Source organism: Akebia trifoliata, chromosome 3 (assembly GCF_017979445.1).
Source record: "Akebia trifoliata isolate Shusen 1 chromosome 3, ASM1797944v1, whole genome shotgun sequence".
NCBI lineage: Eukaryota > Viridiplantae > Streptophyta > Magnoliopsida > Ranunculales > Lardizabalaceae > Akebia > Akebia trifoliata.
In genome coordinates this window covers 47,222,815-47,244,848 of record NC_141377.1, presented here as the reverse complement: position 1 = coordinate 47,244,848, position 22,034 = coordinate 47,222,815, and the positions used below count along the sequence as shown (strand labels likewise).

The 22,034-nt window shown below is 33.6% G+C and overlaps 2 protein-coding genes across 3 annotated transcripts; one reads left to right on the top strand and one right to left on the bottom strand.

Moving 5' to 3' along the window:
• Nucleotides 1-1,137: 1,137 nt before the first annotated feature.
• LOC147407458 (cell growth defect protein) lies at nt 1,138-6,247 on the bottom strand. Its single transcript, XM_086436044.1, has 3 exons — nt 6,066-6,247; nt 3,089-3,259; nt 1,138-1,572 (listed from the first exon to the last, which is right to left on the bottom strand). Exons 1-3 carry the CDS (start codon nt 6,159-6,161, stop codon nt 1,489-1,491), a joined length of 351 nt encoding a protein of 116 aa, XP_086292170.1. The 5' UTR covers nt 6,162-6,247; the 3' UTR covers nt 1,138-1,488.
• A 3,856-nt stretch (nt 6,248-10,103) lies between these two features.
• On the top strand, nt 10,104-12,149 carry LOC147407457 (histone H3.3). Of its 2 annotated transcripts, none has more exons than XM_086436042.1 (5): nt 10,104-10,254; nt 10,334-10,436; nt 10,735-10,811; nt 10,904-10,994; nt 11,117-11,478. In XM_086436042.1, exons 2-5 carry the CDS (start codon nt 10,365-10,367, stop codon nt 11,285-11,287), a joined length of 411 nt encoding a protein of 136 aa, XP_086292168.1. In that variant the 5' UTR covers nt 10,104-10,254; nt 10,334-10,364; the 3' UTR covers nt 11,288-11,478. The 2 variants fall into 2 exon arrangements, with proteins under 2 accessions (XP_086292168.1, XP_086292167.1); XM_086436041.1 differs by adding an exon at nt 11,861-12,149 and having other exon boundaries at nt 10,129-10,436; nt 11,117-11,315.
• The last annotated feature ends 9,885 nt before the right edge of the window (nt 12,150-22,034 follow it).

Genomic DNA, 22,034 nt, shown 5'->3' with positions numbered 1-22,034 from the left:
AGAAAATAATAATTAAAAAAATTGATTTTTAAATTTTTAAGATTTTATTTATAAAATTTACCCATCGTCAAATTTTTGACAATACACTGAAATATATTATAACGTCGAGATTCAACAGTAATTGTTTTTGAATCTTGACCAAATTTTAGGTGAGAGCAAATAACCTTAATTTAAATATTAAAAAAATGGATTATTTTTTTTTACTATTATCATAAATATGTGAAATTTTTATGCTAAATGTCCACCATATCCCAAAGGAGCAATTTTTGTGATTTTTTAATTTGTAGTCGAGACACTATTGTAAATGGTTGGGACTAATGAACATTCTTGCATGGTTTCTTAGTTGTTAGAGAGGATGATATCCTACAAGTATCCCTTTCTACAGTTACCTTAATAAACTTTACATATTCATGTACATATAAAAAAGCACACATATTCATGTATAAATACATATAAAAAAGCTCAAAGATTCAACAAGTATACGTTGGAACATTTATTCAAATCTGAAAGGGTTCTACCACTTTACATATTCATGTATAAATACATATAAAAAAGTACACATATTCATGTATAAATATATATAAAAAAGCTCAAAGATTCAACTAGTATACGTTGGAACATTTATCCAAATCTGAAAGGGTTCTACCACATGGTTTTAAATCTTGTCTGAGACGACTTGTTAGATGAGTTGACAAGTCGTCTAAAAGATATGGTTTGTTCTATTTTTAAGGCATTTTTGTAAAATCTCATCTGAGGCGACTCAGTCAGGTTCATTGACGGGACAAGACCTCAAAATGAGTTTTAAAACCATGTTCTACCATCAACCTGCGTATGTATCAAAATTTCAAATTGTGAACGTTTTGTACAACCATGGTTTTTAAACTCGTCCAAAATCGAGACGTATCGCCCGAGTTAACTCGGTATCAGAGTTGAACGAGACCAACTCACAAAGTGATTTTTTTGACCGAGTTTTACAATTCATGTACAAATTTTCGAGTTATCTTGTGAGACGTCTCAAACGTATCGGAAAACTCGTCCGAGATGACTCGATATCGGAGCTGAACGAGACGAGACGCGATACCGAGTTTAAAAACCATGTGTACAACATATCAAAACTCAAGCAAAATACAAACGACATTAAAGTTAGCAACAATTAACAACATCAAAGATAAGAGTAGCTATCCAATATTTCAACCCTAAATTATTATTATCATTGTTGTTATTGTGAATTATTTATATTTAGATGGGATTTCATTGTTAAAGGAGATGGACGGTTGGATTCCTGGCTATTTTCTATTTTTTTTTCTTTCTTTACTTTCTTCTAAGCTTCCCTCACCATTCAACTCCCATCTCCTTCTTCAGTAAGCTTTCGACCCTAAACATTTCTTTCTTTCGAAGATCAATTGCAAGTTATCTCTATCAGCACAAATCACAAAGTGCATAATCACATCCAGAGTAGGAGACTTGTGACTCCATTAAATCAAAACTCTAATCTGAAGATGCTTTCCTCTCCACACTTGACTTGCTTAGAATGAAGACACCAAGTACAATGAGCAGAGCCCCTGCAAACCACTGCAAGACATGGATTTTACAATTAAAATGCAACTGTTAATGGGTATATCATGCATATGGAACCACCACTGTTTTATCAGTAATACAATCTTAAGCAATCCCTGCGGCCTTGCTATAAATCAAGGAAGAAAAAGAAAAAAGTAGAATTATCCAACAATCTGATCGATGTTCTCATCTCAACTTTTAACCATTAAAAAAAGGTATTGAGATTGAAAAGAAAAAATTATCAATTTATTAAATGTTTAGTTTCTTTCATATTTTGTGCATGCCATCATACACTAAGCAAACATGTATGGAGAAGGGAGGATTGGTCCATTAAGAAAATTAATGGGTGTTAATATGATACAAAGAAGATTTAATAAGATGGGAAAATATTCCCTGAAAATGTCTTCAGATGGTTAACCTAAAAGTTCAAGCAAGAAGAACCCTGGCTAGTCGCTCTATCATGATTCGAATTAGAGCAAGCAATTCTGCTTTTACAGTATTTACGATAAGCCCCATATCTCCAAGTTTTCAACTAATTTTCACAATATTCTCCGACAAGTATTTTAGGTGAACCCTGGCAAGTCGTGTTGCAAACACTTTTCCGGTAAATCCTTGAGTGTATAATGTAGTTTAGCATTATCAGACTTATATATGAGTCAAGTAAACTCAGACATGTTTTCATTTGACTCAACGGGTCTCGCACATTTGTGTGAACTTAGGTTCCAACGTGGACGTATTTGTTTCCTTGTTTTAAATCTTCATTAGATTTTTAGGGATAATACTTTAGTGTGATATCTATTAGCTAGGCCATGAATTGTTGCTAGAAAGTAGACCACTCTTGGACAAATAAACATGTTGTTTTGATCCAAATTTCATTTTGATTTGTGAATGCTCCATTTGTCATACTGAAATTTTGTCACATTTCTGTAGCAAAAATGAAATAAAACATAACTGCCTCTGGTGAGGTTCTTTGGACCTTGAGATATACATTGTTGTTTTGGCCAATATTGAAAAACAGAAGAAGGGAGTGTCAAAAACCACATAAATGACGCAAAAACAGGAGTTCGTTATACTGCATAACATCAAGGAATTAGGGTGGAGGGAATGGGGAGGGGACTCTCAGTATCCTTCATCATCGTCTCTTTTATTAATTGTTTTTTATTTACATCTACTCATTTACTTGTTTCCCATTTGATATCTGTTAAAAGATAATTTCTTTCATAAGTTTCTGCTGGCAAGGCCAGCCATGATAAGGAAGAAGAATCACAGCACTCAATGCTCCTAACTTTAAAATAAGCAGAAACAAATACTCCAATTGCCTTGCTTGAGGATATTTTGGTTGGGGACAAGGAACAGATGCATGCTAATATTTCACGAAAATCAATTCGGAGGAAAATTGATCGGCTTGAGCAGCGGGAAAAAAATGTACAGTGATAACTAAAGAGTTCTACTTTCTTTCTGTTAAAATTTTTTGGGGGAAGCAGGAATAAAATATGCATATTTCATAAGAAGCAGATTATTTTTATATTACCTGAGTAGATAATGCTTCCTCAAACAGGAAGAATCCTGCCAAACCTGAAGAGAGAAAATTTGTTGCAAAGTTTGTGACTGTAGCTTGCAGAGAAGAGAGAGCTTTTAGGCTGTTGACATAGCAACCCCACATTATTACATTGAAGAATATGACCAAGCCATATTTCACAAACTGGAAAAGTGAACCAAAAATAAGTATTAGATTTAAACAAAAAGAATTGTGGATCTAAATAGTGTGGTTGCAAATGTTTACTAGATACAAATAACAATAAATAAATAAAACAAGTACTTGGTTTCTATAAGGATGATGCAAAGATAATAACAACAATAGTTCAGAAACATCAAGTTCTCAGTATTTAAAAAGAACACCAGGTGACTCTCAACAACCACTGTGTACCAGGCTTTCAATGACCAAGCTAGGAAATATCTCATAAGTTTGCTTATAATCATTCAATCTAATCAGCCACGGATTCTATGGGCAATACTTCACACACACAATAACACGCGCTCGCCCTCACCTCAAAGCATTTTGTTGCTCCAAAAGTAGGGCATTTTCACTATATTAAATTATGGTGGTACTCAATATAATATAGTAGTGTTATATATATTGTAAGTTTTTATAATTATTATTTATAAATAGTTCAAAATAGAAATTACAAGTTTTATTGAATTCATTAAATCTCTCTCTTGAAGATATTCATGGTTAAAGTTCTAAAAGGGTCTAACCAAATAAACTTGAAGAGCTCTTAGTATAATTTTCAAAAAAGATATGCAAGTAGATCCTCCTGGCAGTTTTATTGAAGACAAGAAAGGTACTAGCCTAAGCACTAGGCAGGTCGATAACATCTTGCCTCTCCACTTAGGTTGAAATTATAATGCCATCTTGCCTCACTTACCTAAGGTGACCACTTAGGCAAGGCCATACAAAGGTGTGATCTTGACACACAAAACATCGATTCGAAATGGCTGTCTTTATTGAGGGTATCTCAATCATTTTTTGTTTTTGCTTTTTTAAGTGAAACCCCTAGGATTACACCTATAAAACCTAAATACATGAAACAAACCTGACTACAACCCATTTTGAAGCTCAAAACACCTTAAAATCCTTGAATATGTGTGTGTCTCTAGCCAGGTGAACCTGGGCGAGGCAATCCCATTGCCTATGTGCTGTTAGCACTTTTAATTTACTTGGCCCCCGGATCATGGCCCCCCTATTTTTATATTCAACGTCTCCTCCATTTTATAATCATGGGTGGGAAAACTCCTTCATTCACTGCTATTTTAATATTGCGAAAAGATCATATATTCCTAATTTTGCCTCTATTTCTATAATGCAGTTCTTGGGTAGCATGGACAATTTCAAATCAACATTCACAACCAAGGACATTTCTATATGAGATGAAAACTCTATATGGCACATATTTCTTAAATCCTTTCACAACTCTAAATGCTTGTCCTTATGTTGAAAAAAAAAACCTTAGGGTCAATTTGATTGGATGGAAATTCATTAACATGGACTTTGAAATCCATGGGAAAATGGTAGTGGAAAATAGGTAGGATGGAATAATCAAATAGCATGGTTTGATTGCAATTGGAAAATACAAGGGAAAAAAATTAGAAGAGGACAAGGAAGAAGAAGGGAGAGAGGGGGGAGGAGCAAGGGTGGTAGGGAGAGAGAGAGGGCGAAGTAGGGGTGGAGGTGGAGCAGGGGTGGGTCAAAGGGAGCAAGAGGTGAAAGAGGAGAAAACAAAAGAAAAGGAATGAGAAAAAGAAAGGGGAGGTGGGGGGAAGGTTTCCAACAATGCTTATGGAGGGAATGATGGCAGTCAAAGGTGGTGGGGAGAAGAAGAAGGGATTAGGGATAGGTGAGAAAATGAAATCTAGCCTTTGCTGGACTTTTAGATAAGGGTGAAAATCCATTTTCCCACTCATTTTCCGTGAGAAATCAAACACGCCCTTTTAGTCCACATGGCAATAAACAAGTGGGAAAAGGGTGAAAACAAATTAAAATAATAAAATGGAAGAAATAAGAGAGAGGTAAACAAGAGAGGCCTGGGTAGACAATGAAGATGTTAAGAATGCTACTAAAAGGTTTAAATTCATGTTCAACTTTATATGTTTGTCCATTTCTTCTACGCAAGACATTCAACATATGCAAGAGAGTGTATTGGTTTCTTAATGCGGTTGGAAATTCAAACATTACTTTTTTGGACAAAAGCCATTGTCTACGCCACAAGCAAGATGATTAAGTATAATATTGCAAGAAAAGTAGAGAGAATGTAAGGGAAAAAGAGAGAAGCATCTTGTAGTTTTTATGTGATTTGAAACTCCACGGGCCTCATGAGCCAATTCGCTAGGGTGTGGCGTGATACATGCTTTTTTCTGCTCTCTTTATTGAGGGAGGGAGTCTACATAGACCCTCTTAGTGACTACATTGAACATTAGCCAGCATCATAATCTACGATAACCTACCAATGTATGAGTAAACAGGCAAGGTTTGGGTTACAATAAAGTGATAAACTGCTATCCATTCCGATGTATCAACACAAAATGCCGGTCCGAATATTCAGAGGGATGATGAATATGAGAACATCAAATCAGAGATTCCATTATTGGGTTTAAATTTAATGGATATATATATATATATAAATCCGATGATGGGTCCTAACCATGTTTAAGCATTAAAAAAAGAAAGAAAAAAAAATGCAAATAATTTCATCAGTTTTGGCTCCAAAGATGGATTAAAAATATATGCTGACCTTGGAGAGCCAACCTCAAAAGTAAAATAGAAAAATACTGATTCAAACCTATCACAGCTTCATGAATTTCTAAACATTCAACAAAAAATAAAAATTGGAAATGAATCAGAACTAATAATTAATACACGAAATGAGTGCGAATGTGGTAAATCTACAGAATTATGTTTTTTTTTTTAAATGCAAATCTAGGGTTTGGAACGATCGAGGGGTGGAAAGAACCTGAGAATAGACGAGCTTTGCAGCAATGGCAGCTAGGGCAGCGTTGAATCCAGCTGAAATAGCCCATGCGTAGCCTCTGCTGTTGCCTCCTTCCATAAAAAACAACACACTGCAATTCCAATTTTCAGAATTTCCGATTGAAGTTAATTTATTTCCGATTGAGGTTAATTTAATTAATTAGAATGCGGCACGTGCAAACGCAAATGTATCAAAAGAGCCTACCTGTAATTTAAAATATTTATTAAAGGAATTTTAAATATTAAATAGTAAAAATATATTTTTTAAAGAGAAAATTAACAAAAACGATACATAAAAATTGAAAAATTATCAAAATGATGCACTATTCATCTTAATTTCGAAATCTGTAATTTATCATTTTCAAAATTAAATTATTTTATCAAAATGATAAAATTTAAAATGAACATATTACTTGTTTAAGTAGGGGGAATGGTAATGTCCAAGCTCTCATAAGGACGTTAGTAATCTCCAACATTTTTATTTAAGTAGGGGGAATGTTATCCTTTAATAAAAAAATAGGGGTATATTGGTCTTTTACATAATAAATGATTTTTGTTTTTTGACCAATTAAAATAGGGTTAAGCAGACCCCTAATCAGAAAGAACATGATTATAACCTATCGTAAGCATGCCTAGAAGCATCATTACATATAATGTCTACCAACCGCTGAGGGAGGTCCCTATACTCAAGAATAACTCTGCCTAAAGAAGGAAGGAGTGAAGTAAGAAAGTCGATAGCTTTGTTGCATTCTCTATAGCAGAAGGTGAACTCGATTATTTGGAAGTAGCTCCCTTTCGTCTTAATGACTTTAACAAGTTTTTACATAATAAATGTTTGTTTGCATTGAATCCCCAATTATTTATTGCGAACAAAACATTTAATTTTAAAGATTAAATGCCCTCAACATTTATTATGTGAAAGACAAATATTTATTATGTAAAAGACTAACATACCCCTATATTTTCCACTAAAAGATGAATTGAATAAAAATGTTATTAAAAAAAAAAGTGTTGGAAAATGTTAATATCCCCATGAAATTTTGAACATTAACATTCCCTTTTAAGTAAATAGATAGAAAATCAACTATTTTAATATAGTAATGTTTCATTTCAAGATTTAATTTATTTCAACACTCAAAAGTCTTGTAGGCAATTTTCATTATCAATAAAGATATGAAAACTTGGAATCAACATCGCCATTAGAGTTAAGGTATTGTAAATCTATAACAATGCCATTGAGTAATGAAATAAATAATATTATGAAAGAAAACATCATTATATTAAAATAGTTGTAGTTTTACCTATTTACTTAACCACGTAATGTGTATACCATTTTATAAAAAATATGCTAAAAGAGCATTTTCGGTATCAAAACATTATTAATCTCAGATTTACCGTATTGGTAAAATAACTTGCTCTGAAAAAGAGAAAGTATTGTTTTCATAATTAAAATGAATAGTGCATCATTTGGTAATTTTTTTAAATTTTCGATGCATATTTTGGTAAATTACCATGTTTTTTTTATTTTGAACACTAATCAACGTAATTCTACGGCTGTGGACTGCAAATCCTAACTATATTGAGTTTAAATATAAAGTTGGGGGCATTTGTGGGATCCAAAATTTGGTGTCGAACCAGTTCTACTCCGCCTTCTCTCATTATTATAGGAGAGATCTATATTTATATTTTTCTCAATATAAGGTGGATCAATATATATTAAGTGATAAAAATATGTTTTTGTATAAAAAAAAAAAGCGTCTAGGCTCTCCATTAAATAGACAGTTGAGATACTTGGGATTCCCAAGAAAAATACGTATACCTAGAAAAGTTGTGTTAATCTCCATAAAAATTCTATGTTACCCTAACCAACAGTTTAATGGAGAGCCTCACCCGTTGGTGTTTTCCTCCAAAAATAAATTTTATTCTTGAAATATCAAATCCAGATAACTTTAGTTCATGTGTTCATAACACATAAAGTCATATAAAAAATGTGGACAATTCACATTGATCATCTCACTCGATTGTATATGAAATCGAGATGATTCACTTGAGTCATCACGATCACAAACAAGTTTTAAAACAATAGGCAAAGAGAGATACTTTGTATGATATTCTATGTTAACAGGCCGGTGCCATGTAAGGAGAATACTTTTTTAGGAATTTTACATGATGAGATCTCTTTCAACATTATAAGGTGTGTCATTTCAATTCAATTTTTTAGAGCTAAAACACAAATTGGTAAAAAGAAGAAATGATGTTCTGCATTAGGCTCCAAATACAAATTGACCCCTATAATGCAAATTGGGTTTTGACAGCCTTCTTTGCTCTCCAATTCGTTTCCATAATCCCAGACTCTAAGAGGTGTATGTTGCGCCATTCCTAGTTTCTTGTGTGCAATTCTTTGATGATTTATATAGGAATTGGTATGGCATTAGTAAAAGTTGACGTAACAATTAGTAACTCTCATCATATTATTAGATAATGACCAATTTCTAAGTATTTTATGAGGGTGTGTTTAGAAGGGAGAGGGACAGTTAATGGAAGTTGGAGTAAAATTGAACCAATGTATTTGGTTGCATTTGAATTTGGGGTTGGGTGGATACTTGTCCAATATTTATACAATACATGTTTGGGTCATAATGGGTTAATTCGTGCTCTATTTGATACAATTATTGGAACCAATAACTTGTTGCATTGAGCTGACCCAACCACATAAACCAAGTCTGGGTTTGCTATATATTTGATTGGGCTTAAATCCAATAAATTTAGAAAAATGTTGTAAAAATATAAGAAAAATTTGGACGAATATACAAATAATTTTTTTTGGATTTCAGGATCCTTCATCATCTTCAACTTCCCTATAATCAAAATCCTAGTCTTTTTGTCGTTATTTGAATGTTGAAAACGAAGGAGTCCATTAATTGATTTAATCAATTGACCTTCTCAAAAAATTTTAAAAAATTGAGAGCTTTTGGATCATGAACCAAATGTCGGAGTGTCATAGTAAATCATTATTTTGTTTTCTTACATATAAGTTAATTCAGGATTTCACAAAATCTCGAATCTACCAATCACATGAGTCTACTTGTATTGAGAACATCTCATTTTATAAAACTAAGAGAAAACTACTTAAAGGATCCTTGCAGAGGTGGGACTCATTTCTATATAGTCCCTAAGTTTTTAATGATTGCTTGATAGTATATTTATTAAACTTTTTCTTTCTAAATGGTCCCTGACCTTATTTCCCACATTTTTCACAATTGAATGCCCTAATTATTTGAACTCATCGTTTTCATCCCAAAATTGGATTTTTGATACCTCAATCAAGTTTTAGAGACTTCATTATGCCAGAAAGGATTTAAGAAAGAAGAAGAAGTTATTTTCTAACATTTTGAAGTATGTAAAAACCTAAGATTTTTTATTTCTTTTTAGTTTTTGCATGAGAATCGATTAATAATGTTCGATAATAAATAAAAAATGGTGAATTCGATAGTAAATAGTGGTGAGTTCGACAGTACAAGGGACCATTAAGAAGGAAAAAGTTTCCCAAATGTTCAGTTAAATTAACACGCAAAATAACCACCCATGGGTTGCCTAAGTGGTAAAGGCGAGCACATGAAGTGTGGGTTAGGTGCACGTCACAGGTTCGATTCCCCTCTTGGATTTTTCTCATGATTTAACTGGGGGACCATGACGGTGGGTTGCTATGATAGTCCTCCCCGAGATTAGTCGTGGTGCTCGCAAGTTGGCCTGGACACTTGATTAACCCAAAAAAAAAAAAAAAACAATTAACACGCAAAACTTACAAACTACTTCAGAAAGAAACCCTTACGCCAGGGTCCTTTAAGTAATTTTTCTTAAAACTAATCATTCTTTGAAATCCTGTGTGCGTGACTAAAGTGCAAAGAGGAAATAACTCTGCAAAAGGGATATAAGTAATTTGAGTCGATCCTCGTACACAAAACGAACCAATGAGAAAGAAGCACACGGATCGTGTGCTTTCTTAAACCCTCTTCAAAATACAAATACCGTTCAAGGATGGTAAAGAGAACCGACTTGACAACACCTATAAAAGACTCGACCGTGTCACTTTATTTGCCATATTATTTCTCATCCAAAGATAATATTAGAAATCCCTAATCTCCAAATTTTCGAGTCCTTTTCTCAATCAGGCAAAGAATCAAAACCCTAACCCTACCCACTCACCTATTTTCGATTGATTAATTATTCTGCTTTTGTGTTTTATTATAGTTCGTTTCAATTTCGTTTGATCTGAAGTGACATGGCCCGTACGAAGCAAACCGCTCGCAAATCCACAGGAGGCAAGGCTCCGAGGAAGCAACTCGCTACGAAGGTTTGTTTCCACATAACATTCAACCAATCTTTCTCTATTATTTGTTATTTTGTTGATGTTGTTGTTGTGATTATCAGTTTGATTTCAATTTCAAGATCTATATTTTGCGATTATCTGTTGGATTTCGATGTCACGTTTGTTTCTACAGGAATTCTTTTGGAAATTCTGTTGTTGTTATTTTAAATTCTCAAAAAGTTTTCTGTTAAAAACCTTAATGTTGTTAAAGATTTCTTCGATTTTGGTGGAGAAATCAAAAAATTACATCTGAGATTTTCTCCTTTTAATAATTTCTTTAAAGGCTGCGAGGAAGTCGGCCCCCACAACTGGAGGAGTCAAGAAGCCTCACCGTTACCGTCCTGGAACAGTCGCTCTTCGGTACTGCAAACACACTTTTAATTCCTTAAAGTTTCTTTTCTATCGTCATTCAGATAAACCTAATTTCCTTAATGTCTGGTTCTATTAAACAGAGAAATCAGAAAATACCAGAAAAGCACAGAACTCTTGATCCGAAAGCTTCCATTCCAACGTCTGGTTCGAGAAATTGCACAAGACTTCAAGGTAATATTTCACCTTCCAAAGAAAACAAGGAAAAAAAAAATTCTTTTTCTTATTTATTTATTTTGTTGATTTGTTTTTTAGAGAAGACTAAATCACGGTTTTGTGTTTTTTGTTTATGTTAGACTGATTTGAGGTTCCAGAGCCATGCTGTCCTGGCACTTCAGGAGGCTGCGGAGGCTTACCTCGTTGGTCTGTTCGAGGACACCAATCTTTGTGCCATTCATGCTAAGAGGGTGACAATTATGCCCAAAGACATTCAACTCGCTAGGCGAATCCGTGGTGAACGGGCTTAGAGGGTTGGTTCTTTATGGATGATCATCTGTAAGTTTGAAGTTATTTTTAATTGGTGGGATCGTTAGTGTTTGCTTAATTTTTGTATATAAGGTACTATTCAGTGAGCTATTACTCTCTTATTACTCTTAAAAGTAACTAGTATTTGAAACATTTTTCTTTCATAAGAACAATTTCACTGTTTATGAGTGTATATTGTCCATGAATCTGTGTTGAAATTGTGGTTTTGATGGTGAAGTGTTGAGAAGCTGAACTTTCTTGGATTGGTATTTGGGTTGATTTCAGGATATTTAAAGTTTGGCATCACATTTCAAATTCAACTAGAATGCAATAACCTACCTCTGTCAATGCAAAACCAATTTTCATGGAGTTTCAAAATAGCCCAACACATTGATCTTTTAGACCTCTCTTTAATATCCTACATATCTCGGTGTGGACTGTAATGATTTTGTTGCACATACTTAAACTGGTGGTTTATCACTTTCTTAGGTTATTTGTGAGCTTCCTAGCTCTTAATTTTCATTTGTCACCCATCTCTAATGTTTTATCATGTTGACAACAAATTGACATTACAGCTCTGGGATTGGGAAGTTGTGAGTTATGAACTTCATTGGCATTGTTGTTATAGTTGCGCATGCGATGATCTTTGGGTTGAACCAATCAAGATGTTACTGGCAATGGGTGTCTTAGAGTAGCCTCTGGGAAGAATGACTGTATTTTCTCTACTAAATTGAAAACTTAATTGGTATTAAATGTCACAATGATCCATTGCTACAAATTGCTTATAGAGGTCTTTTTTGGTTGGTTGTCTACTCTTTGAACTCTTGGCTATATAATAATAGTGGATCATTTGAGCTTTTTCTCTGATCTTACTTGTCAAAGAATCTTCAATTCTACTTTGTGCTTTGATTAAGGTTTTGGATATAAGATTCACAAGCATGCCAGAATCTCTTCTCATAAGAATCACTTCCTTAGTTATAAATCTCTCCATTTTGTTTTCTTCCCGATCTTAAGGAATGTGAGTTAATAAAGGAAAGGAACAATGCCTTCAGGAATTGTGTTTGGGTTGGGTACTTTATTTTGGGTCTTGATGACTCTTGAGTTCCACCTTGGCTTGATCCTTAGGAGAACATCAGTTTCTGACAATTGTAGGGCTATGATTCTTTATGCATGTTACACTATAGAGCAATTAAGGTTGATTAATTGCACGGTGCTAGACGCCTAAAATAAATCTAGGAACCCTTGTAGTCTGTCATTGGGGGTTATGATGGTAGAATTAGGTCTATCAATGGATGCTTATCGGTTTGGATACAGTAATATCCAAATACGAATCCAAAATTTTTATCTAATATCTGAATTCGAATTCAAATTCGACGGATTTTTTAAAATACTACTCGAATTCGAATTCGATTATCCTATCAGATATTGGATAATATCCGATTAGAATTCGAATAATTTGTATATTAAAAAAAAATACAATTTTTTCTTATCCAATTGATTTTTCATTATTAAAAAAAATTATTATATTTTATATATATATATATCCGAAATGTTAATATCTGAATTGGTATCCGATAAGGATTCGAATATATAAAACTATCTGAATTTGAATCCGATATCCAAAATTTTTGGATAATAATATCTGATTTTCAAAATCAAATTTTCGGCTATCCATTGACACCTTAGGTAGAAGCGGATTCGAATTTTTGACTATTCATTCACCCTTAGGTAGAAGTCCACTCTGCCTAGGTACTCTAGAGTTCCAACATTAAGATAGACCCTTGTCAAACAAATATCCTAGTTTAAATCCATTGTTGCCCATAATTTTACTTGAGTCTTACTTTATTAAAGTATTTACATTTCTAGGCCTCTAATGCTTTAGTTATCCCACATCAAATCCACTGTTAAGTTTTGTGGGTAGTTCCTTATATTTTCCCTTGCAATATTTTGTCAAGCTAAAAATCATTGTAGATCTATGCAAAGTTCAAATGTGCTTTTTTTTGCATCATGAACATTGCTAGCACACTAGTTTTGATTTGGGGTTTGTTGGTCAATAAGTTTGCAAATGTCAGTACTTGGTTGCTCCCTGGCAAATTGTTATAATATTTAGCGTTATACATTGTTTCCATTAGGATCCCCTTACCCACCTTGTGCAAAATCTTGATGTGTTTGGTAGCATGGAACATCAAAATTCAAGAATTTAAACTCCCTTGGAAAATGGTATGGGAAAAATTGGAACCATGGAAAATTTGATTTCATTGTTTGATTGAACCTGGGAAAAGAAAAGAGGAGAAGATGATGAAGAAGAAGGGGGAGAAGTGGGAGGGAGATAGAGAGATGATAGCATTGATGGTGGCATTCGACGGTGATGGTGGTGGAGAAAAAAAAGGAGAAAGAGTCTGAATTTTATTTTTCTATGGGGATTGGTGGGAAATGAAATTGTTTTTGTTGGATTTTTGGAAGTGAGTGGAAGATCATTTTCAATGTGTTTCATTGATTTTGTCCATAAAAAATGAACTTCTACTCATTTAAATATCTAGCAAAATGTGGATTTTATTTTCTCTTGTGTTTACAGGAAAATGAAATTCACTTCTAAATTTTCTCCCTTAAATCGAAATTCATTTCTTCTATACTTCCTTATCACCACCGTAACCATCATCACATTTGATTGTCATAATCCTTTTTCCCCATCCATCATTCTCTATCTCCTTACTACTCTCTCAACACATCCCTTTCTCCATCTTTCTCTCTACATATAACCAATAAAATTTGCCCATGCAAAAGATGTAAAGGGGTAAAAAAAGAATGACATTAAAGTGGGAGTGGTATTATTGAATAAAAAGGAGGAAATGAATGACAATAAAGTTGAAGGGGTATTATTGAGAAATGTGGATAAAGTTGAAATAATTTTCTTTGAAAGAAGAGAAGATGAAAGACAATAAAGTTGGGAGTATCCTTGGAAATGGAAAAAAGAGGTAAAAATAATTTTCAAGATACATTTATTTGTAGGGTATAAAAATTGAGACAAAGGAGTGGGATTCATCGTTGTGTTTTATGATATATTTATGTAATAAAACATAACAGTGGGTCTCACTCTTTTTGTCTTAAGATTTATATTCATAAACAAACTATCTTGAAGATAACTTTACATTTACTCTTCTTCTCTTTTCAAAAGTGTTCTTAACTTTATTTTCTTTTTTCTTTTCCGCTTTTTTAATATGACCCCTTCAACTTTATTGTCTATTCTTATCCATTTCTTAATGTCTATTCTTATTGTCTATTCTTATTTTGGGTAAATTTTTAAATAATAATATAAAGTTTTGGTATTTTGTGAGAATTGGAAGAATTCGATTGTACCATTAGGTTTGCAACGAAAAATTATGAAAAAATAGTATTTACTCGTTAATTTCCGAACCTGAAAAGTTGAATATTGATTTTTATCCGATTCAAATTCGTTAGAAATCCACGAACTTTTAGTCGTATTTGGTTGTTGGTTTTTGGACATTTGGAGAAAACAATGAATATAAAAATAAAATATAATTTCTTTATATGAAGAAATTTTGGGATGAAATCGATATTTTCAAATTTGTTTATATTTTTGATAATAATTTAACTTTTTGAATTTGGAAATTGATGATTAAATATTTCATTTTTCATAATTTTTCGGTGTGGATCTAATGGTGTGATCAGATTCTTCTAATTCTTATTCTAACATATTTTTACTTTTTTTGGTCCCGTCTCCGATTTAAAAATTGAGGATTTGTAATTTTTTCGTTCAAACTTGAATTTGAGCGTAGGTTAAAATATGTTTTTTTGGCCATTTTGAATCCAACGGTGAGGTCAAGTGAAACATCTATTTAAGTGCCTTGGAATGCTAACATAAATAGAAAAAATTATATAAAATTTTTGAGGTACTAACTAGTATTTCGATATTTGACATGGGGTCTTGTGTTAATGTTTCGGGGGTGCCACAGAGTGGTATTGAAATGTTGCTAATGTGGACTATTTGATAATATTTTGTTAACATTGCGTGGTAGTTGTGTCAACACATGTAACACTTTCGGTATTTTTGAAAACTTTGGTAATTATTTATGAATTTATCTTATTATTTTTGCTCTTTTATCCTTAACCTAAAGATTTTTTAATAAAAGAGGATGCTTGTGTCGTATCAAAATGTTTTCCTTATATCTAAATTTTCATTCATAACCGATGTCTAATGTTGTCTCTGTCCACAAGAAGTTTCAAGTACAGTACTTTGGGATTTTATCGCAATCATTGTCTTAGTTGCATGTCTCAAATTTGTCCCAAGTATTTTTTAACCTAGTGATCTTGTGTTTAAATCACCAAATTGCCTTGACAAGAATGACTTCTTGAAGTTTTTTGTAAATCTATTTGGTATTGAAGGCAACAATGAGTTGTATTGTTATGAATATAACAATTATAACCCACCAGGGGTTAGTTGAGATGGTAAGTTGAGATGGTAAGGGGGGTTAGTTGAGATGGTAAGGGTGACCAAGTTTGCTTCTTAGGTCACATCTTCAAATCTTTATATGCCCTTCCACATAAAGTGGTCAGATTTTATTGTCTTACACATGTAGGGTTGTTGGTACATATAGCTCGCAAAGGTAAAAAAAGAAAAAAGAATATAGCAATTATGGAGGTTTTTTTCAATTGAAGTTTCTTCACTTATATAGATATTTGTTTTGGCAGGCCGCATGGGCCATCCCACACGGCATATGTACCACATTAAAGTCATTTTTTGGTAGAAGGGCATATAGAGTTTCGAAGGCATGACCTGGGGAGTAGATCCAGTCGGCCTTACCAACTCAACTAACCCCTTGTGATCCCAAGTATATAAAAGTGGATCATTTGAGCATGCTTAGGTCCAACTTACCAAAGAATCTTCAATTCAAATTAGTGTTTTGATTAATGTTTAGATATCTCCGCATGTCATACTCTTTCATGATTTAAGGAATGTGAGTTATAATGGAAAAGAATAATGGCTTGATGACCCTTGATGGGCACTCCAGACGTTATTATAGACCCCTGTCAAATTATTTGCATTTAACTTGTTGCCTTAAGAAACCCCTCACCCACTTTGCCACCATGGAAAATCAAAATCCATGCATTTTGAGTTCCTTAAGAAAATGGAAACTGAAGAAGCACATGCTTCTAACTCATCCTCACAAAACTAGCTTGTAAGGTGAAGAAGAGTGGTTTTTATATAGCCCAAGATACCCAGGTGACGGGAGACTATCGCCCACAAGAACCATGGAAAATTTGGTTCATTCTTTGATTGAACTTGGGGAGAGAGAGAAAGGTTGGTCATCGGAGGTGATGGCGGTGGTAAGGAAGAAGAAGAAAGAGCTAGAAAAATGAATTCACCCTACCGAACAAAGTGGATTTCAATTTTTCACCTATGCTGATGGGAACCCCAATTTTCAGCTTAAAATCAAAAGCCTAATCTCCTCTATTTTTCTTCCCAACCACGTTCATATGTCACCTTCCTTTTGCCCGTCACCACCATCGTCAACCACTGCCCTACTACTATTTCTCTCTCTCTCTTCTTCATCATTTTCATATTCCCTCCGCGTCTACAACTGTTGTCACCATCATTGCATCATCTATCTTTCTCTCATTATCTTCTTCTCTTTTTTTTTTCCTCAATGTTTTTTTCCTAGTGTTGTCTATAGAAGCAATCAAACAATGAAATTAGATTTCCAACTATGCCCATGTTTGCCGTCCCACGAAAGGTGGGAAAATGCAGAAGGTTGCATTTTCTGTCTTTTGTGATTGCACAATGCTTGGTGGACTCTTGGTATTGTTGACTTAAAACTTTGCAATTGCATAAAATCTACCTACAATCCAAATCCATTAGAAAAGACTGTATTTTACAAGGTCATTTAGATTACCATAATTGGATGACGGAAGGTGGCTTTGATAAGTTACTTGACATCTTCTCTTGGGACTTTTCAATTGATTTGGATTTGAGGTCAAGCAAGTTGTAGTAGTGATGGTGCGACATACGGAATTTTGGAGCTTGAGCCAATGACCTTTGAAGATTCTTATAAACAAATCAACCATTAGAGATTGAGATTGATGAAGGACAAGAGGAGATCAAAGACATTGGAGAGAAGAGAGTGATTGAAGGTGAGGAAGAGGATTGAAGTGAAGCATTTGCTCTTCTGGGTGATGGAGAGAGAGAGAGAGTTGTGTTGGATACAAGAGAGAAGAGGTTCAACATCAACTGTGTTAGATCGTTAACAAAGTTTACCTTTCAAACAAAAAAAAAAAAATCCATAAATCTTTTATTCATAATGTTAGTGTAAGAATGTTTTTGGATTGTTACAAAAAAGAAAAAAAGAAAAATAGATTACTAGCCATACCAGTCATCATGCTTTCTTGTTCCCTTTAAACATACTTTCACTTCCTAAGCCACCTGGCGATTGAAATACTGATTTTATCATGCATGAGAGAGAGAGAGAGAGAGAGAGAGAGAGAGCATGCTGAGCAAGCAATAGAGCACCTTGGTTGACCAAAACCAACCTCTTTTGATTGGATAACAATCATAGCCATCATGCATTTCAAGTAAGCTACTTAGTTCTCATTTGTCCCCCACAGAGATTCCACTATCTTCAAAGACCACATTACACACTTTAAAAGTTGTCATGGATATTTGGCTGGTCTCATTTTTACTGAGGAAGGCCCAACCGATCTCTTAATTTTTTAGTTTTGTGGGCCACTTGTCCCTTATATTGTAGCTCCAAAATGAGAATTGATGAATAAACCCTTGGGTCTCTCATTTAGGGGAAATTTTCATGAACAGCAAATAAAGACCTAATTCCACACAAAACAAAACAACTATTTTCGTAATTTTATCATTTTTATTAAATTTTGAGAGCTCGTAGACAGAAAGTTGGTATTGCAGCCCAAATGAGCGCAAGCATAGCTAGTTATCAAAGAAATTTCAAACCAAATTGAAAATTAAATAGGCTTCGTATGGTACTGAAGCTGATCCTTAGGGTTGGAAACAGGTTAGTTGTGGAACTGTGGATCCTGCATAGCATGCATATATCCATACTTGTATCCGTATCTGCGCATTCATATCCAATTTTATCAAAGAGATCTGTTTCTGACTCATACCCAAAATTTGAGATGATATCCGTGTCATATATCCCGTTCTGCAGCCAACAATAGGAGTCAAAATTTGTCTAATATGGGTTAAAAGTTTTGGATTGGATTGATTTTTGTGAGGATTATCTCTATGGTGAGAGTGATCAAAGTTGCTAAATCAAATAATACTTGTTTGACATATGGTGCAAATGACATGACCAACAAGAGAAAATTTCTCCTGTCTGCATATCTTCTGCCCACAAATTTTAGTTTTGAGATTTAATAACTTAAAAATGGTCATGGGACCTAAATGGATTATCATGTTGGCAATTGAGCACCACTGCCTTTTAGATTTCATTAAAAAACTCGAGTTATATATATATATATATATATATATATATATATATATATATATATATCTGCGCCATATGTCAAACAGATGAAGGGTTGTGAGCAAAACAAAAATCACTCCTATGGTGCGGAGATCACTCCTTCAAAAATAAGTCCAATATGAAACTTTTTAACCCTATCAAAAGTGATGTACAAGTTGAATAAATGTGGATTGTCAATTTTTACCGTCAATTTGTAAACCAATTTTGATTGGGTTAGAAGTTTCATAATGAGTTTTTTTTTCTTTCTTCCGAGGATGATCTCCTCACCATTGAGATCATATTCACACAAATTCAGTTCAATCTGAAACTTTTAATCCATATAGGAAAAAATTTTGCTCCCTAACATTGGTTATTGAGTCTAACCAATATATGTATACACTTTTTTTTTTTTTTTTCTTTTAGATGACAGCTCAGTTTCATGCAACCCACAAACGATGCATACCAGAGAAGTTGAGATAATTTGTAAATTTATCAAAGATATATGTATCCAACATTTTAAAAGATATTCGTATCCGACTCATACCCTAATTTTTGACACATATCCATGTCGGCTATATATACTTCCTTTTCCTTTTTGATGATGCCCAAATTTCATGTAATACCCCCACAATTCACACGTAACAGGTAAGTCGAGTAAATCCTTATAGGTGGCTAATAAGAGGGCTCATCCCTATAGGTAAGTCGAGTAATTTGTGAATTTATCATTTTAAACTTGGATAAACAAATATTTGGGTCGAAGATGAAACATTTTGACATTTGTTCAAAAAAAAAAAAAAAAAAATGGATGAAATAATCATGGTTAATTTTACCTAAATTCTTAATTGAATTAAAAAAAAAAAAAATGAACACATAGCCGAACGGAGCTCATATGAATTGAGTAAGCGGGTGTTATCCAACATGTTGCCAGCACTTAGGACATAGGTCCCACATTTGGTATGATTGTTACCTTCTCGGAGGCATAAGGAAAAATGAAAGAATCGTTCTACACTTATTCCTAGGTCACTGCGTTTGACACTACACTAATGATGTGGTGGAGTACACAAAACTAGGGGTGTAAATGGGTCGGGTTTGGGTCAGTTCCATGTATACCCAAAATCGGATCCAAACTTGAATATCGATTCTGATTTCGAGTATGAGACCCTTGGAGCCATAACTGACACAACAAATACCCAATACCCATTGGGTACCGTTAATACTAAAAAAAATTAATTGGACTTAATTTCTAAGGGTCGTTTGCTCAAATGGATTATCACATTAGAAATCCAACACCATAGCCCTATAAATTTCATCCTAAAACTCATATAATTTTTTTTTAATTTTAATTTTATTTTGGGCTTGATCCAAGATTTGGAAAATGGACAGTTACTGAACTTCCACCAAACTTTTTAAAAATTCAATGGTGAAAAGTACTTTTTTTTCAAATTGCATAAATTTTTTTTCTTCTACAACCCTAAATCATCAGATCATGTTTTTTTTTGTGTCACAAAATGAGACCAAGGAGCCTTAGTAATGGTGAAATCCTTACTAACTTAGTAAGACTAGTAAGACTTTCTTTTTGTTTGTATTGTTTAAACTTTGAAATAGGGTTTTTTAATCTTTAAAAAGATTAAAGATTAGAAAAATCTAACTTGTAAGCATGTGAGTGCAAGTATGTTATTCTTTGAAGCTAAAACTTGAGAAGGAGAGAAGAGAATATGGATAGAAGTTTACAAAATAGAAAGGGTTGAGACTTGAGAATTAAGTTAATTGTTTGAGAAGATATTGAAATATCTTTCCATAATTATTAATTACTATCTATTAATTATACTACTAAATAATAAATATACACATACTCTTCAATAATTTTTTAAAAATAAAATATCATTTTTATCGATTTACCTAATAAGTACTCGGTGGAGATCAGATTCTTAATGGTCCTTAAAATTATTACCCATAACCAATCCGAAAATTAATCAGGTATCTCATAGTGGATCCAAAACCGATTAATCGGTTTTTGGTACATTGGGTAATTGAGTGCCCATTGACACCCTTACACAAAACCATAGATCTTTTCACTCGTAGGCCAACTACCACATCGGGGCATTGTCGTAGGAAGTTAGTTTGGGATTTTCCAAAATGAAAAAATGCACATGGCACAAGTTTATTGGTTGTTGGACATTTTTATATCCAACACGGTGGAACAATATAATTATCCAAATTTAGTTTCACAACGTGTGAACCAAAAACGCATTTAACAACTGGTCACGTGTAGCAAGCATGCTAGGGCAGGACGCAGTACATCACGCACGCTTGACCAGACATGGGCCCCATGAAGAACAACGAGATGTTTTTCTGCCTAGCATGATCACAAAGGTTTCCTTTTTCACCTTTTTGTTTTGTTTGAAGAACCACTTCCCATAAATTATAAGAATTGAACTGAGCCAATAATGGGCCTGATGGGCCAGATTGAAGTTTAAAAAATGTAGTCAGCATTCTGACCAAGTTTGAGATAGAAAATTCATGGCACATTTGGGTTAATCTGACAAGATATGTGACTACTTCTTGGTGGACCTGTAAGTGAGGCCCATGTCAGGTCAAGGGCCTTAGACAAACCTAGGAAAAACAAATAAACCAAAATTTATGTACTTTCGTCCTCCAATTCCATACATCACCGATGGGTATATATATATGGGGGCGGTTCAAGGGCCATATGAGAAAACATATGAAAAAACTTTCGTTTTTCAAAATAAGAGTTAGAGGTTTTGGATTGAGCTGATTTTTTGCAAGGATGGTCACTATGATGAAAAGATCATCCTCACAAAAAATCAGCTCAATCAGAAACTACTAAATCCATCAAAAGTGATTTACAAATTAGTGATAAAAATTGGTAAAAAATCGACGGTCCACATTCTAAATCACTTTTAATGGGGTTAGAAGTTTCAGATTGGGCTGATTTATTTATTTTTTTTATGATCTTCCCATCATAGAGATCATTCTCACAAAAAATCAGCTCAATCCAAAATTTCTAACCCATATTTTAAACTTTTATTAAAAACGAAAGTTTTTACATATGTTTTCTCATATGGCCCTTGAACCTTACCCTATATATATATATGTGAGTGATTGCATTTGTATATAAGATGTAATATAGATATGGGTCAAGATTGGGGACATAATTTTTCTATAACATTTTTTACAACACTGCCCGGATGCTGTTCATTTTTTCAGTGTTTTTTACAACATGGTTGACCTACATCTGGACGAT